The sequence below is a fragment of the Periophthalmus magnuspinnatus genome, chromosome 19, assembly GCF_009829125.3.
Source record: "Periophthalmus magnuspinnatus isolate fPerMag1 chromosome 19, fPerMag1.2.pri, whole genome shotgun sequence".
In the NCBI taxonomy this organism is placed as follows: Eukaryota; Metazoa; Chordata; class Actinopteri; order Gobiiformes; family Gobiidae; genus Periophthalmus; species Periophthalmus magnuspinnatus.
In genome coordinates this window covers 2,506,964-2,524,781 of record NC_047144.1, presented here as the reverse complement: position 1 = coordinate 2,524,781, position 17,818 = coordinate 2,506,964, and the positions used below count along the sequence as shown (strand labels likewise).

General features: G+C 45.8%; 1 protein-coding gene across 1 annotated transcript in view; it reads right to left on the bottom strand.

Moving 5' to 3' along the window:
• Window positions 1-5,695, bottom strand: part of LOC117386977 (C-terminal-binding protein 2) — a 43,077-nt gene extending 37,382 nt beyond the window's left edge. Inside the window, exon 1 of the mRNA XM_033984364.2 lies at window positions 5,511-5,695. Within this exon, the coding sequence (XP_033840255.1) occupies window positions 5,511-5,568 (58 nt within the window). The 5' untranslated portion in view covers window positions 5,569-5,695. The remainder of the gene's footprint in view (window positions 1-5,510) is intronic.
• Window positions 5,696-17,818: the final 12,123 nt, after the last annotated feature.

The window sequence follows — 17,818 nt, the reverse complement described above, 5'->3', positions numbered from 1 at the left end:
CCCGCGTATCCCCGCTCCCGTCTTGCAGTTTAAAACGATCCTCGACAAAACTCTTGCTTGCGCCAGATTCGGAGCGACGGATCGGATATCGTGGTCTTCCATCATTCCCAACATGGCGGACGAGTCAAATCCATGCTGCAACAGAAGCGTAATCGTGCTTTCCGCTAAACCTTCTGATCGCAAAAACGCCAAAAACGTAGGATCCACCATTTTCTTTGGATCGGTAGCGCTCGGGTGATGCGCGGGTATGCCAGATGTTAAGCCGGTGGCGGTAGCGGCGACGACAGCCGAAGTTGGATCGTAACTCGGGTCGTAAGGTAATCTTTGCGACGCCACCGCTCCGTAGGGCCTCGCGATGCTACCGTCCATAATTTGATTAGCTAAATCCACCGTACAATTGGTGGCGGCGGGCTGGTAAGCCTGCTGATTCAAGCTAGCGGGATCTGTGTTGTAAATGGGCAGAGTGGAGTGGACGGAGTAAAGTCCAGGTGACGCCGTGGCTAGCCTCTGAGCGTCTGGTAGCATCTTAGTACCAGAGAGAGTTTCCCTGTACAATCTGCTAAGCTCCAAAACAGAGGAGGGAGGGGGAGGAGGCGGCGGAGGAGGTGGGGGCGGGGGAGGAGGTGGGACGGGCGCTGGGGTTGGCGTGGAAGCTAGCAGCGAAGGTGTGGCTTGTTGTCTATTGGCTTGATCCCATGTAGTAGCAGTAGCATTAGCAGGAGTTCTTAAGCCATAATACGACGCTGATCTCGTAAGAGGGGGGCGCTTATCCCGGTAAAACCCCACCTCCTCTGCGCCTCCTCCGGGCCCAGAAAGACTCACTTCCCCCGGGTAGTACTCCTGGCTAATTCCCCTATCGCTAGCCATTTGCTTCATGTACAAACTAGTCAAATCCGGGGCACAGTTCTTCCTCACGAGTTGTAATCCTCTTTCAGGATGCAGATTGACTCCGTGCAAGCTCAAATCCGGGTTTTCGGATTGGAACGCGAATCCCGTTTCGCCGCCCAAAAACGAGTTCCTTCTTCCCGCCACCGTGCCGCAGTAGTTGCAGCGGCTGCTCGGTCTTTCCGGTTGGTTTTGGGCAAACTCCTGGCCGAGAGAGGCAGCGAAATGTGTCTGCTCGCTAACGTTCGTCATCGCGCAAGAGACAAAGCAACGGCGCTATAATGGCGACGAAACAGAGGCGGGTTTAAAGTTACATCGAGGTCCGATTGCGAGCCAATAGAGGAGATTGGGGAGAGGAGTTATGCATGAAGTGATATGGGTTAGTGGACAAGCTCCGCCCACGTGGTTTCGGGTTGAGGAGGTATTGTGTAGCTACCTGCTGGCTAACGAAATCAATTATTTAAATGTGGAAACAGAAGAAAAAGTGTGGCCGGAGACAGGGCTGCAAATTGTGGTTTTGCTATAAAAAGAAAATAGGTGAAGTAGGAAATGTTCAGCAGTGTCGAAATTTAGACGCTAAAACTAGAACTGAAACAACAAGGACAAGTTCATGGATAAAAAAATAAATAAATAAATAAATAAAAAATCTCAATAATATCTAAATAAATAAATAATAAATATAACGTTATAAAAAAAAGAAAGAAGTATATAAATACAATTAAATAAAAATTCAAGATTAAAAACAGGTCTAATGCAGATTGTCCAGATCCAAACCAGATGTAAACGAAGACTGAATCACACCTGAAGTGGAGCTAATCCTTAGTCTAGACTGAGCCAGGTCTAAACCAGGACTAAGTTTCAGACAAGATTAACAGAGGAGAAGTACTGAGATTAAAGATACACAATGCACCTGGTTTACTTCTGGTTTAGACCTGGTTTAGACCTGGCACAGTCCTGGTTTAGTCCTGGTCTAGTCCTGCTTTAGTCGTGGTTTAGACCCAGTTTAGACCCAGTTTAGTCCCGGTTTAGACCCAGTTTAGTCCCGGTTCGGTCCTGGCTTGGTCCTGGTTCAGTCCTGGTTCAGTCCTGGTTTAGTCCTGGTTCAGTCCTGGTTTAGTCCTGCTTTAGTCCTGGCTCAGTCCTGGTTTAGTCCTGGTTTAGTCCTGCTTTAGTCCTGGCTTAGTCCTGGTTTAGTCCTGGTTTAGTCCTGACTCAGTCCTGCTTTAGTCCTGCTTTAGTCCTGGTTTGGTCCTGGTTTAGTCCTGGTTCGGTCCTGGTTTAGTCCTGGTTTTGTCCTGGTTCTGTCCTGGTTCTGTCCTGGTTCTGTCCTGGTTCAGTCCTGGTTCTGTCCTGGTTCTGTCCTGGTTCTGTCCTGGTTTGGTCCTGGTTCGGTCCTGGTTCGGTCCTGGTTCGGTCCTGGTTCGGTCCTGGTTCGGTCCTGGTTCGGTCCTGGTTTAGTCCTGGTTAGTCCTGGTTTAGTCCTGGTTCTGTCCTGGTTCTGTCCTGGTTCAGTCCTGGTTCAGTCCTGGTTTAGTCCTGGTTTAGTCCTGGTTCGATCCTGGTTCGGTCCTGGTTTAGTCCTGGTTTAGTCCTGGTTTAGTCCTGGTTCAGTCCTGGTTTAGTCCTGGTTTAGTCCTGGTTCAGTCCTGGTTCAGTCCTGGTTCAGTCCTGGTTCAGTCCTGGTTTATCTTTAAGTCCAGATAAAATGGTCTCAGGTCTAATTGTTCGTTTCCTGTTTTCGCCTCAGACTCTGATTATTCAGATTTTTACAGGGAACGACAGAGCGGCTGTTAAAGGAGGGATAAACTGTCCTCTGAAGAGAGAGAGAGAGAGGGAGAGGAGGGACAGGGAGATGAGCAGGGGGAAAGAGGGGACAAAGAAAGAGAAAGGAGAGAGAGGGAGGAAAAAAGAGAACAAGAAACTATGAGAAGAAGGGGTAAAGAGAAAGAGAGGAGTGAGGGAGTGAGACAGTGAGAGAGGAAGAGAGAAAAAAGGGAGGGAGAGATAGATGGGGGAAATAGAGAAAGAGACGGGTGAGAAAGGGAGAGACGGGGCAGTGAGAGAAAAAGGAGAGGAGGATAAAAAGATTAATAGAAACTAAGAGAAGAAAGGGGGGAGAGAGAGAGAGAGAGGAAGGACGTGAGGAATGGATAGAGAGAAAATGGTACAAAGGAGAGAGAGAGACGGGGGAAAAGGGAAGGAGAGAGAGACAGAGACAGAACGAGAGGTGGAGAAGAAGAGTAAACGCTGGTGTCTTTTAAAATGAGTCTCAGAGGAAAACACTGAGTCTGAACTCTGTGTTTTTGATAAATGTTTTTACAGCTCGATGTGTCAAATTAAAACAAAATTAAAACAAAATTAAAACAAAATTAAAACAAAATTAAAACAAAATTAAAACAAAATTAAAACTAAATTAAAACAAAATTAAAACAAAATTAAATTACAACAATGTGATTAAATAGAAAAATATATTTTAGCCCAGAGACGAAAGCGACAAAATTTAATATCCTGATATTTATCCAAACACAACATCAGGGACAGAGGACGGGAGGGCATCTGACACACAGGGACAGAGGACGGGAGGGCATCTGACACACAGGGACAGAGGACGGGAGGGCATCTGACACACAGGGACAGAGGACGGGAGGGCATCTGACACACAGGGACAGAGGACGGGAGGGCATCTGACACACAGGGATATAACACTCTCTGCAGTCATGTCATATCCTTGTGTTTATTTTCTGAACCCAAGAAAACACAACCGAACCATTTTAGTGAACTTCTGCCAAAATAATAATAATAAAAAAAATATATATATGTATATATTTTAGTTATGTATGTATTATTTACTTATTTATGTATTTATTTATGCATGTATTTATTTTGTATTTATTTATTTACTTATTTACTTATGTATTGATTTTTTTATTTATTTACTTTTTTTTTTTTTTGGTCCACTTCTGCCAAAATAATAATAATAATAATATATACATTCAATTTATGTATTTTTTATTTTTTTTATTTATGTATGTATTTATTTATATATTTATTTATTTTTTATTTACTTATTTATTTATGTATTTATTTTTTATTTATTTACTTATTTATTTATGTATTTATTTTTTTATTTATTTACAAATATTTATACCGTATATTTAAAAAAAATCTAGATTGAATAAAAAAAAAAAAGTATAATACATTTTCTTTAAAAACACCTTCAAAACCGAGGACACTGAACAAGAACAAGTAAAATATTCAAACAACAGAACAAACACACATTACAAATCATCTTTTTTTGTAAGTTTTATTTATTTATTTATTTTTTTTTTGGGGGGGGGGGGGGTTGGGCGAAAGGGGCTGAAGGATCGGACGGTTCTTACGTTTGTAACCCCACGTACTTGTGTCTGTTTGTACGTGTTTACTGGACTTTGGCTGCGAGCTTCTGATACGCGGCGTGGCACTTTTCGACGACGATCTCGAAAGCCGCTCGCTCGTCCTCAAGTCTCTTCTGGAGCTCTTTGACCTTTGACTCCGTGCCGTTTCGCGCTCTCCGCTGCTGCGTCATCTCCGATCTCGCCCTCGCCACCGACGTCTCCAGTGAGTTCTTCTCGTCCAGGAGTTTTTGGGATTTTTTTCGCTCCCGTTTGAGCTCCTCCTGGAGTCCTTTTACCTCAGTCGCCGGTTGCGCTTTTGTCTTGCGGATAGAATCTTTGAGTATTTACTTATTTATTTACTTATTTATTTTTATATTTATTTACTTATTTATTTATTTATGTATTTATTTATTTATTTATTTATTTACTTATTTATTTATGTATTTTTTTATTTATTTACTCATTTAATTATGCATTTATTTTTTTTATTTATTTATGTATGTATTTATTTATTTACTTATTTATTTATGTTTTTTTTTATTAATTTACAAATATTTATAGTGTATATTAAAAAAAAAATCAAGATTCAATAAAAAATGTAGTTCTAATTAGTTGGCATGTAAAATATTAAAACCGCAAGCAGCGATAAAGGGCCCTCGTAACCGTTGCGACTGCGGAAGTACACGCCACAGTGGGAGGGCTGCGTATCGACGTTAGCTTGACGTGTGATTCAATATTTCCAGTGTCATGGTTGGATTGTGACTTTGCAGGGGGCGCTGGAGAGACATTTTTAACGATAGAATTCCAATCCACACATCATTTTACCCGGCTCATCAAAATGCACAGACGCTACGTTGGGTTTGTCTGAATCCGACGATGTTTGCAAAAGTTACGAGAATATTTATGCTTTCAAAATGGCCGCTTCGTTAAGAGCTCGTCATGACCACACCCTGAGACTTAAGTAAATTCTTTTTAATAACTTTTGACCCCAGATATGTCCTGATGATGCTGCCTCAGTTTGGAGTCTATTGGATAAAAACCCTACGACACGTTTGTGAAAGTACGAGCGCTAGATTTTTGACATCTCTATGATTAGATTCAAAATGTCCGCCTTCACATCAGCGTTAGGGTGGCGTCCCCATAGACTTTTTTGCTAAGGGTCACATGATCGGTGCGTGTGCCAAATTTCATCAGTCTACGACAAACTAAATTTTTCTGCAAAATTACAAGCGCGCCCTAACCGGCTCTTACCTTCACAGATGCGGTCGAGCCTTTGTCGTTTCACTTTGTGCTTGTCGACCAGAGACATGTTAAACCCGGCTCACTTAAACTCCAGCTTTAAACCAGGCTTAGTCCAGGTCTGGTTCTGGTTTGGTCCAGACTCAGTCCGGTCCAGATCCGAGGTCCAGATCCGCGTCAAATCTTCCCTAAAGACATAACTCCGAGGCACGTGCACCTGACGACAAAGAGAAACATGAAGTTTCCGGGTCATTAAGTTATTTTTGCGTCTTAGACCATTAGTTAAAGCTGCACTGTGTAACTTTTCTGGTGGACGGTCCTGTCACCTGCTTGTCTCCATGGAGATGCTCTTGCTTTGCGTGAGATTTTTGACACTATTGCACATAATATATCTATGTCCATTAAGACGAACAGGAGATGACCCCAGATCTGTGGAGAGGCGAGCACACACTCGGCCTGTCACAGTAATGACTATATAGACTTATCATTGAAAGATGGAACAGTGTTTTATCTGAGGTCTAAACCAGGTCTAAACTAGAACTAAACCAGGACTAAATCAGGACTAAACCAAGACTTAATCAGGACTAAACTAGGACTGAACCAGGACTAAACCAGGACTAAACCAAGACTAAATCAGGACTGAACTAGGTCTTAACCAGGTCTAAACCAGGGCTAGAGCAAGACTAAATCAGGGCCTAAACCAGGACTAAACCAGATCTGAACCAGGACTAAACCAGGACTAAACCAGGTCTAAACCAGGTCTAAACTAGAACTAAACCAGGACTAAACCAGGACTAAACTAAACCAGGACTAGAGCAGATCCGAACCAGGACTAGAGCAGATCCGAACCAGGACTAGAGCAGATCTAAACCAGGACTAGAGCAGATCTAAACCAGGACTAGAGCAGATCCAAACCAGGACTAGAGCAGATCTAAACCAGGACTAGAGCAGATCTAAACCAGGACTAGAGCAGATCTAAACCAGGACTAGAGCAGATCTAAACCAGGACTAGAGCAGATCTAAACCAGGACTGATCCGGGCCGTTCTGAGGCGTGTGGGCAGGAGACAAAATGACACTTTATTTTTAGCTGTTTGTTCTGTGGAAATCGCACCTGCAGCAAAAACCTGTTTTATCTCAGAAAAAGAAGAGTCTGTTCATTAAAGATGCACCATGGAACTTTTCAAGTGGAGGGTCTGCCACCTGATCGTCTCCATGGAGATCTTATTGCTTTGCCTGGAATGGTTCGCAGTATGGCATTAAACTTATATCTATCTGGAGACAAGCAGGTGACGTGTTACAGGTCAGAACTGTGGAGAGGCGAGTCCACACTTGGCCTGGCACAGTAATGACTATATAGATTTACCCTTGAAAACTAGGACTGAACCAGGTCTAAACCAGGACTAAACCAGGTCTAAACCAGGTCTAAACCAGGTCTAAACCAGGACTAAACCAGGACTAAACCAAGACTAAATCAGGTCTTAACCAGGTCTAAACTAGTACTGAACCAGGTCTAAACCAAGACTAAACCAGGACTAAACCAGGACTAAAGTAGGTCTAAACCAGGACTAAACTAGATCTAAATGAGGACTGACCTAGGACTAAACTAGGACTAAACCAGGACTAAACCAGTACTAAACCAGGACTAAACCAGGTCTAAACCAGGTCTAAACCAGGACTAACCCAGGACTAAACTAGGACTAAACCAGGACTAAACTAGGTCTAAACCAGGAATAAACTAGGTCTAAACCAGGACTAAACTAGATCTAAATGAGGACTAAACTAGGACTAAACCAGTACTAAACCAGGTCTAAACCAGATCTAAACCAGGTCTAAACCAGGACTAAATTAGGTTCAAACTAGGTCTAAACCAGGACTAAACCAGGACTAGAGCAGGACTGTATCAGGAAACTGTAAACTGTCTCTGTATTTTGTCACTTTCAGACTTACTCATCGTGGGAACTTTTACTTTAGTAAAAGTACCATTACTTCAATAAAAATAAAAAAGTAGGAGTAAAAGTACGACGCTAGAAAAGTACTCTGAAAAGTACTATTTCTTTACAAACCTACTCAACTAAGTGTAACTGGTAGAACCCTCCTCTGACGATAAGACCGTCCCAGAGCAGAGACACAGCGCCCTCTCCTGGTGCACTCTGGTACTGAGTCAAACACTTCAAAAACATCAACATTCAGCTTCAGCTTTTAAGACGACGGCTAAAGGAAGGATCTGGAACAATGGAACCGGCAACAAGACGAGGAAATCATTCATCAGCACAGAATCACGAGGTTTACAGTCAGAGCTGCAGCACAGAGGGGAGAAGTACTGCAGAAAGTACAGATACTGGAGCGAAAATACTCAAGGAAAAGTATCATGAAAAAATCTACTTAAGTCAAAATATTAAAGTACCTGTTTAAAAATCTACTTAAAGAGTCAAAAGTAAAAGTATTTCACACAGATTTTGAGCCTTAAAGCTTCAAATGTGGTGATTTTAATAAAGATTCGAGCTGAACTTTGGCTGTTGTCTGTTTTTATTTTTATATTTTTGTTTTGCTCAAATTATGAACGTGTTAAAAATAAACAGCAGGTCTCAAACTATAACAAAAATACTTTTACTTTTCAGTCCTGTTCAAAAATATAGAGGAGTAGAAAGTACAGATACTGCTCTCAAATGTACTCAAGTAAAAAAAATCTACACTTAAAAATGCACGTAAGTAAAGTACAGACAACTAAAATGAATACTTAACTACAATACTTTATTACTTTTACTTTGTTTTGTTCCACCACTGGCAAAAATAGAATAAATTATAGAAATTATGTCACAAAAAACGGCTCTGTTCATGACATTTTTAAAACAGAGCGAGGTTATTTTAGTAAATTATTCCTCACTTATTTTACGCACATTCTGAACATCCTAATTACTCACCACGATGAGTTTATAAGCTCATTTATCAACTCTCAAGAGACCAGAGCAGCGTTTGGCCGTCACTCTAATGCTAACATCATCTAGCATGCTAACAGCACACTTCCAGGTTTGCGGAAAGTAAAATGTTTTATCTTTCATTTTGACCATACGAGTTGATGTTAAAATAAAAATGCTCTAGTACAAGACACATTTGGCTCAATAAACATGAAAAAAATAAAATAAAAATCAGGTGCGGACGCTTAAAAGCTGCACTATGGAACACCTGGCTTGTTTCCATGGAGACGTTATGTTTCATATTTAAAGTCCTTACACTTTAAACTGACTTTTTGACCCTGTACTGTTTTGTTTTCTGTTCTTAATTTTGATCATTACAATCGTTTTCTGGACTAAAACGAACAAGAAAAGACGAGGGGCGGAGTCTGGAGGAGTAAAGGGGAGGAGTAAAGGGGAGGAGGGGCGGAGTCTGGAGGAGTAAAGGGGAGGAGGGGCGGAGTCTGGAGGAGTAAAGGCGAGGAGTAAAGGGGAGGAGGGGCGGAGTCTGGAGGAGTAAAGGGGAGGAGGGGCGGAGTTTGGAGGAGTAAAGGGGAGGAGGGGCGGAGTTTGGAGGAGTAAAGGGGAGGAGGGGCAGGGAGGAGGGGCGGAGTCTGGAGGAGTAAAGGGGAGGAGGGGCGGAGTTTGGAGGAGTAAAGGGGAGGAGTAAAGGGGAGGAGGGGCGGAGTCTGGAGGAGTAAAGGGGAGGAGGGGCGGAGTTTGGAGGAGTAAAGGGGAGGAGGGGCAGGGAGGAGGGGCGGAGTCTGGAGGAGTAAAGGGGAGGAGGGGTGGAGTTTGGAGGAGTAAAGGGGAGGAGTAAAGGGGAGGAGGGGCGGAGTCTGGAGGAGTAATGGGAGAGGAGAGGCGGAGTCTGGAGGAGTAAAGGGGAGGAGTAAAGGGGAGGAGTAAAGGGGAGGAGTAAAGGGGAGGAGTAAAGGGGAGGAGGGGCGGAGTCTGGAGGAGTAAAGGGGAGGAGGGGCGGAGTCTGGAGGAGTAAAGGGGAGGAGTAAAGGGGAGGAGTAAAGGGGAGGAGTAAAGGGGAGGAGTAAAGGGGAGGAGTAAAGGGGAGGAGGGGCGGAGTTTGGAGGAGTAAAGGGGAGGAGGGGCGGAGTTTGGAGGAGTAAAGGGGAGGAGGGGCAGGGAGGAGGGGCGGAGTCTGGAGGAGTAAAGGGGAGGAGGGGCGGAGTTTGGAGGAGTAAAGGGGAGGAGTAAAGGGGAGGAGGGGCGGAGTCTGGAGGAGTAAAGGGGAGGAGGGGCGGAGTTTGGAGGAGTAAAGGGGAGGAGTAAAGGGGAGGAGGGGCGGAGTCTGGAGGAGTAAAGGGGAGGAGGGGCGGAGTCTGGAGGAGTAAAGGGGAGGAGGGGCGGAGTCTGGAGGAGTAAAGGGGAGAGTGGGGGGGGAGGAGGGGCGGAGTCTGGAGGAGTAAAGGGGAGGAGGGGCGGAGTCTGGAGGAGTAAAGGGGAGGAGGGGCGGAGTCTGGAGGAGTAAAGGGGAGGAGGGGCGGAGTCTGGAGGAGTAAAGGGGAGGCGGGGCGGAGTCTGGAGGTATAAGGAACAGTGCGATTGGTCGAACAGGCGTCCACACTTCAAACTCCGCCCCCCCCCCGCAGTTAGACGTTTGTGATCGGAAACACCTGGCATCAGTGATCAGGGCAGTCCTGCGTGATGTCACATAGTACTTGATATTGCAGTGGGCACTAGAGGCGGCGAACACTCAGATTTATTTATTTTTTATCAGAAAGCTGCAAATGTACTAAGTTTATACTAAAATTGCTGAAAAACGACTCTAAACAGTAGATATTTGCAGTTTAGTCGTGAATTAGACGTCTTCAGTCGTCACATTTCACCCTGTATTTGTTCGGTAAAATATTTAAAAAGTCTCGTTGTACCACAAAAATAATCGTCCGCCTAATCGATGAGCTGCAGCCTTTGTATCCGGGACTTGTGTTTTGTTTCATTCGCACGTCTCCGCACATTTAGTCCATCTCCCTCATCAACAACAACAACAACAAGAACAAAAAAACTAAAGTGTCCAAAGTCGTTTTAATAAAGAGGCTTTTTTTTTTTTTTTTACACCCAGAAACAAAATAATCTAAGGTGTAAAAATCATCTCGTTTCTCTCGGAGGCAAAGTGCAGAAAAAAACAATCTTTTCCCTCCCACGTGTCGCGCCTCGTCGAGCCAACAGGAGGCGCCAAACACAACACGGTTCAATGCGGTCGGTGCCAAGTGGATTTTCCTGGACTGTGATTGGACGGTGAGTTCAAGTGTTGATAATAAGTGTTTTTGGTTTTTTTTTATGTTTTATTTAAAAGATGAGGGGCGGAGTCTGGAGGGAGTGGGGAAACTCGCGGCCTGAGTGCCAAATGCGGCTCGCGAGATGATATTTTGTGGCCCGCAGGACGATATGAAAGTTTAATGTTAGCGCGGCGTTACCGTGTTACGTGTAGAAATCGGTAAACCCCGTTACAAAAGATTCAACAAATAACGATGTGTATTGGCGCATTTCCCAGCTTCACCCAGACTCTGCCTCCTGCGGACCCCAGATAATTTGAGCTCGAGACCCCCGATCTAAAGCTTCAGGAAGGTTCACATCTGTTCTGTGAATCAGACTTTCAAGTATCGATACCTGCTCAAATGAGTATCTACTTTCAACACTAGTTTAAGCATCGATTAGTGTCAGATTTTCGATACTTTTCACATCATTTAGACAAGAGTTATGATGGTAGAACGTCGGATGTTTCGTCTCGTTTCTTTTTTTGGCGGCGGTGGACCGAGTCGACCGGGCCCCGTTTCACGAAGCGGGTTTAGTCCAAACTCAGACTTTGTTGAACCTGAAAAGAGTGAAGCTTAAACCCAGAGCAGGTTTTATTTCTCTAACCTCGAGTTTAACCAGAGTCGGCTCCTGAGGGAGAGCTCTGATTGGTCAGTTCACTTCCTCATTCACTGTTAGATTCTTCGTTTAATAAAGGACAAATCACGGCTCATGAAAACTTCTTCAGTTTGTTTGGTCGAGTTTATCAGCTTCATATCGACAAAATACATCTGTGAATTTACTTCGTTGTCGTTAATAAATATATTTAATGTCACGTATTAAAGATTTTCGATACTTTTGACAGTCCAAACCTGCACTAAGTGAGATTTTTCCCCTTATAAATAAAATATCAAACCTATTTATCTATCTGCATGGTGATATATATATACTACACCAAGCTACAAGTCAGATCTGTGGAGAGGCGACCGCGCTCGCAGTAAAAACACATGGTTTCAATGTGTTTTTGAACAACGAAAACACCTGTAATTCAACAATAATATACGCAAAAGTGACAAGTTTAATGCCATACTGTGGAGCATCCCAGGCTAAGCAGCGGTAACATCTCCATGGCAACAAGCAGGTGTTCGTACGTTTGACCAAAAAAGTTGCATAATGCCCCTTTTGTATTAGTTCAGGTGCAAATTAGAGCCAACGGTGAACAAAAATCTATTGAGTCGTTTTTACCTCAAAAAATGTAAATAAAAAAAACAACAAAAAACAGGAATTAGCACTTGAGCTTTCACTCTTTAAGTTCAACAAAAACGTGGTTGAAAATCAGTTAAATTATGCGAAAATAATGGCGTTCTGGAGTGGACATCTGCGCCGGCCCCTCCCCCGAGTCTCGGCTTTAAAACGGGACACTTAACCACGTTTAACCCCGCGCTCTGTCCTCGGCCGCGCTGAAATACGGCGCTCTGTGGGGGGTGGAGCTACGGGAGGAAATGCAAATGGGTGTCTGGGGTCAAAAGGTCAAACGGGAGGTCGAGAGGTCGCGGTTCAGAGTTCAGGACAAAAGGCGTTCCCACAATTTCATTTTAAAAGGGAAAGATTTGACTGAAGGACGAAGGAAAAGCAAACGAACTTTAGACGCCAAGAAAAACTGAACCTGGAACAAGTTTGGACGGAAACATGTGGAGAGTGGAGTTTGCGTGTTCTCCCTGTGTCTCTGTGGAGTTTGCGTGTTCTCTCTGTGTCTCTGTGGAGTTTGCGTGTTCTCCCTGTGTCTCTGTGGAGTTTGCGTGTTCTCTCTGTGTCTCTGTGGAGTTTGCGTGTTCTCTCTGTGTCTCTCTGGAGTTTGCATGTTCTCTCTGGAGTTTGCGTGTTCTCTCTGTCTCTGTGGAGTTTGCGTGTTCTCCCTGTGTCTCTGTGGAGTTTGCGTGTTCTCCCTGTGTCTCTGTGGAGTTTGCGTGTTCTCCCTGTGTCTCTGTGGAGTTTGCGTGTTCTCCCTGTGCGTCTGTGGAGTTTGTGTGTTCTCCCTGTGTCTCTGTGGAGTTTGCGTGTTCTCCCTGTGTCTCTGTGGAGTTTGCGTGTTCTCCCTGTGTCTCTGTGGGGTTTGCGTGTTCTCCCTGTGCGTCTGTGGAGTTTGTGTGTTCTCCCTGTGTCTCTGTGGAGTTTGCGTGTTCTCTCTGTGTCTCTATGGAGTTTGCGTGTTCTCTCTGTGTCTCTCTGGAGTTTGCATGTTCTCTCTGTGTCTCTCTGGAGTTTGCATGTTCTCTCTGGAGTTTGCGTGTTCTCTCTGTCTCTGTGGAGTTTGCGTGTTCTCCCTGTGTCTCTGGAGTTTGAGTGTTCTCTCTGTGGAGTTTAATCTGGGTACTCCGCTTTGCCCCATCAACCCAAAACATGCACAATGGGTCAAATCCTCCAGCTAAGATCGTCCTGACCAGCTCAAGATCTGCTCCTGACAGGTTTAACACAGACAATGAAGAATGGGTCAAATGCAGGTTCAATCCTGAGTCACTTACAGATGGGTCAAATACAGGTTTATCTCAGACAATGAAGGTTGGGTCAAATGTAGGTTTAATCCAGAGACATTGAGACATGGGTCAAGTGCAGGTTTAACCAAGAGACACAGACAAATGGGTCAAATTCAGATTTTAGTCCAGAGACACTTACGGATAGGTCAAATGGAGGTTTAATCCAGAGACACCGAGACATGGGTCAAGTGCAGGTTTAACCCAGACACTGAAATATGGGTCAAATGCTGCTCCCCTCTTCTCCTCTGTCTCTTGTTGTTTAAATTCGTTCTTTTCCACTTTGTACCTGTGGCTTTAAACTTCACTTAAGGATGGGTCAAGTGCAGGTTTAACCCAGAGACACTGAAGGATGGGTCAAATGCAAAGGACACGTTCAAACACAGGACAAATTAAAAAAGAAAATTAAAATTCTGACTCCAAGTACCATAGCAACCAAAGAGCCAATCAGGAGCGAGGCGGTTGAAGGTAACGCCCCTTCACTTAGCGACGCTGTCAATCAAACCTGTTGCTAACGCTAACGGGAGCGACTTTAGGGAAAGAAAAGCGCCTGATTTGTCTGTTATTAATGTTTAGTGAAATAAAAAGTAAGAAAAATCGTGAAAGTGAAATAAAAACCCCAGGATCATGTAGAGGGTTAAAACGAACATTTAAGACCAAAATGACGAGTCGATGGAGCAGGAAGTGCGTCCATGATCACTTCCTGTTTGGAGCGCGGTGGCGGCGGCTAGCACGTTAGCTCTGTCCATTTATATAAACAGTCAGTCGGTTTAGATCAATATCAGTTTGAAAAATGAGCAAAGTAAAAGTCGGATCTTTATGTTTTAGTTTATTAAATCCACCGAAAAAAACACAAGACGTCTTTTTAAAATGTGTGAAGAGAAAAGAAAGAGTGGAGTCTGCAGAACTCAGCAGAAATGTGAGATCATAAAAACAGGAAAGTGAGCGGGAGGGAGGGAAAGAGGGATGGAGGGAGAGAGGGAGAAGGAGGCGGGGCAATAAACCAGAGCGATGGACGAGTTATGGGACGTCCACACTGGTATTAACACCATAGATCAAGAAAGAGAAGGACAAGTACAGAGGGAGGGAGAAAGAGAGAGAGACGGAGGGGAAGAGAGAGGAAGAGAGGGGTAGAAACAAGGAGAGAGGAGAGAGAGGGAGGGGGGAGAGAGAGGAAGATGAGGCAAAGGGAGGGAGAGAGAGAAACAGAGGGTAAGAGAGTGGGAGAGAGGGTAGAAACAAGGAGGGAGGAGAGAGAGGAAGATAAGGGAGAAAGAGAGAGAGACAGAAGGTAAGAGAGAGAAAGAGAGGGGTAGAAACAAGAAGGGAGGGAGGGAGAGAGAGAGAGAGAGAAAGATGAGGGAGATAGGGAAAGGGACGGAGGGTAAGAGAGAGAGGAAGAGAGGGTACAAAGAAGGAGGGAGGAAGAGAGGAAGGGGTGGAGAGAGGAAGAGGGAGGTAGAAACAAGAGGGAGGGAGGAGAGAAAGATGAGACAGAGAGTGAAAGAGAGGGATGGAGAGAGGAGGAAGAGAAAGGAGAGACAAGAGGGAAAGAGATTTGCCTAAAGTCACACACACACATCACAAACACAAACACACGCACCCACGTTCACACACACACACACACACACACACCCCTTCACACACACATGTTCACACACACCCACACCCACACACACACACACACACACACAGTAAGAACGCACAATTTTCAAGGTGTATTTATGTAAAGATCTGCAACTGAATAAACACAGGATGAGCTAAATGCTGCACTGTGGAACATTCCAGGTAAAGCTCTAACATCTCCATGGAGACAAGCAGGTTGTGTATACACTCCACCAGAAAAGTGACACAGTGGACATTTAACTTGTTTCCATGAACAACACTGACACTGAAGGATGGGTCAAATGTAGGTTTAACCCAGAGACACTGAAGGATGGGTCAAATGCTCCCCCTCTTCTCCTCTGTCTCTTGTCGTTTAAATCCGTTCTTTACCACGTTGCCCCTGCGGATTTAAACTTCACTTAAGGATGGGTCAAATGTAGATTTAACCCAGAGACACTGAAGTTATGGGTCAAATGCAAGACATACTAAAGTGATGCATCAAATTAAAGTTAAACCCAGAGACACTCAAGGACGGGTCAAATGCTCTAGACGGGTCAAGTGCTGTGGACGGGTCAAATGCTGTGGACGGGTCAAGTGCTGTGGACGGTCAAAGGCTCTGGACGGGTCAAGTGCTCTGGATGGATCAAATGCTCTGGACAGGTCAAGTGCTCTGGACGGGTCAAATGCTCCCCTCTCCTCCTCTTGTTCCAAAGCCTCTCATCAGTTTAAATCCGTTCTTTTCCACTTTGTCCCTGTGGATTTAAACTCGTGGCGGCGGCGGCGGCTCTAACAAACTCGCCGTACGGTCTTTTGTTTTCTCCGTTTGGGTTTTGGTTCCTAATTTGCCGCGCTCCAGCGACTCCGCCGCCTCAGATCTGAAGATAATGAACCGACAGATGTAAACAACGGCAAACAAAAGAGAAAATAAGACGCGCCGTAATTGAACCCAGCTGTCAGTCACTCGGAGGCGACCGGAGCCTCTTAAACTCGACTTCAGCCGAGCGCCGGGTTTAATGACCGGAGTTAGCTTAGCGTACGAAGTTTAAAATGCAAACGGGCTAATTAAAGACGGAGAGGTTTGTCAACAAAACACGAACGGAACAACTCGGAATAATGAACCGAACAAGGTCAAAACCCGGACAAAAACGAAGAAAATTCAAAATCGCAAGAACTGAATTTTAATTAGTCTGAGGTTTTGAGATTAAAGTGTGAAATAAGATTAAAAAGATGAAAAAAAAAAGTTGATGCTGCTCAATTATTTTCGATTTTAGTTGTGGAGACGGCGTTTGACCGGGTCCCTCGTGGTGTCCTCTGGGGGGCGCTCTGGGAGTCTGTGTGACCAGAGCAGGAGGTGTGTTTGGATTGCCGGTCATGGGGCGACTGGATCAGAATCAGATCCTCTAAATCTGAGGTCATGTTTTTTTTTTTTTTTTGCTGGTGAAAGATGGCGCCCTCTGCAGGTGGGAGGAGAGTGAACGAGTGTAAGGCTCTGGGGTTTTGTTCAGAGTGAGGAGTTTGGTCTTAGTCCTGGTTTAGACCTGGTCTAGTCCTGATCTAGTCCTCCTCTCCCTCCCCCCCCCCCTCCCCCCTCTCCTCGCCCTCCCTCCCTCTCTCCTCGCCCTCCCTCCCTCTCTCCTCTCCTCTCCCTCTCCCTCTCCTCTCTTCCTCTGCCTCCCTCCTCCCCTCCCCCCTCCCTCTCGCCTCTCCTCCCCATCCCTCTCGCCTCTCCTCCCCCTCCCTCCCTCCCTCCCTCTCTTCTCCTCCTCCCTCCCTCTCTCCTCCCCTCCCTCCCTCCCGCCTCTCCTCCCCTCCCCTCCCTCCCTCCTCTCCTCCCCCTCCCTCCCTCTCTCCTCTTCCTCCCTCTCTCCTCTCCTCTTCCCTCCCTCTTCCCCTCCCTCCCTCTCTCCCCCCTCCCTCTCTCCTCTACCTCTCCTCTCCTCCCCCTCCCTCCCTCTCCCCCTCCCTCCCTCTCTCCCCCCCTCCCTCTCTCCTCTACCTCTCCCTCTCCTCTCCTCCCCCTCCCTCCCTCTCTCCTCTACCTCTCTCTCTCCTCTACCTCTCTCTCTCCTCTACCTCCCTCTCTCCTCCCCCTCTCCTCTCCTCCCTCCCTCCCTCCCTCCTCTGTGCAGACTTGCGTCTCACACTGAGCCCACATGGTCCAGTCTGGTCCAGATCATGTCCTTCCTCCTCAATGAACTGTCGGCTTTAAACTGCAGGGGGCGACGTTACAGGAGAAAAACAACAGGGTCTAAAACATGCAGAGCAAAACCAGGACTAGACCGGGACTAGACCGGGACTAGACCAGGACTAGACCAGGACTAGACCAGGACTAGACCAGGACTGAACCAGGTCTAACCCAGGCCTTTATCCGTCTCGTCTGAGTCCCTCCTGCAGAGTGGACATCTGCAGTGATCACAGACACACAACTGATCATTAACACGACAAATGAAGGACAGCAAGAGATAGACCTGGTCTAGTCCTGGTCTAGTCCTGGCCTAGTCCTGGTCTAGTCCTGGTCTAGTCCTGGTCTAGTCCTGGTCTAGTCCTGGTCTAGTCCCGGTCTAGTCCTGGTCTAGTCCTGGTCTAGTCCTGGTCTAGTCCTGGTCTAGTCCTGGTCTAGTCCTGTACAGGAGGTATAGTGAATATAAATGCTGAGGTTAGAAGCAGAGGATGAAGAGGAGAGGATGAGGTGGTGCAGAGGATGGAGAGGGGGAGGTGGCGCAGAGGATGAGGTGGTGCAGAGGACGCAGAGGGGGAGGTGGTGCAGAGGATGCAGAGGGGGAGGTGGTGCAGAGGATGAGGTGGTGCAGAGGATGAGGTGGTGCAGAGGGGGGGTGCAGAGGATGAGGTGGTGCAGAGGATGAGGTGGTACAGAGGATGCAGAGGGGGAGGTGGTGCAGAGGATGCAGAGGGGGAGGTGGTGCAGAGGATGAGGTGGTGCAGAGGATGAGGTGGTGCAGAGGGGGGGTGCAGAGGATGAGG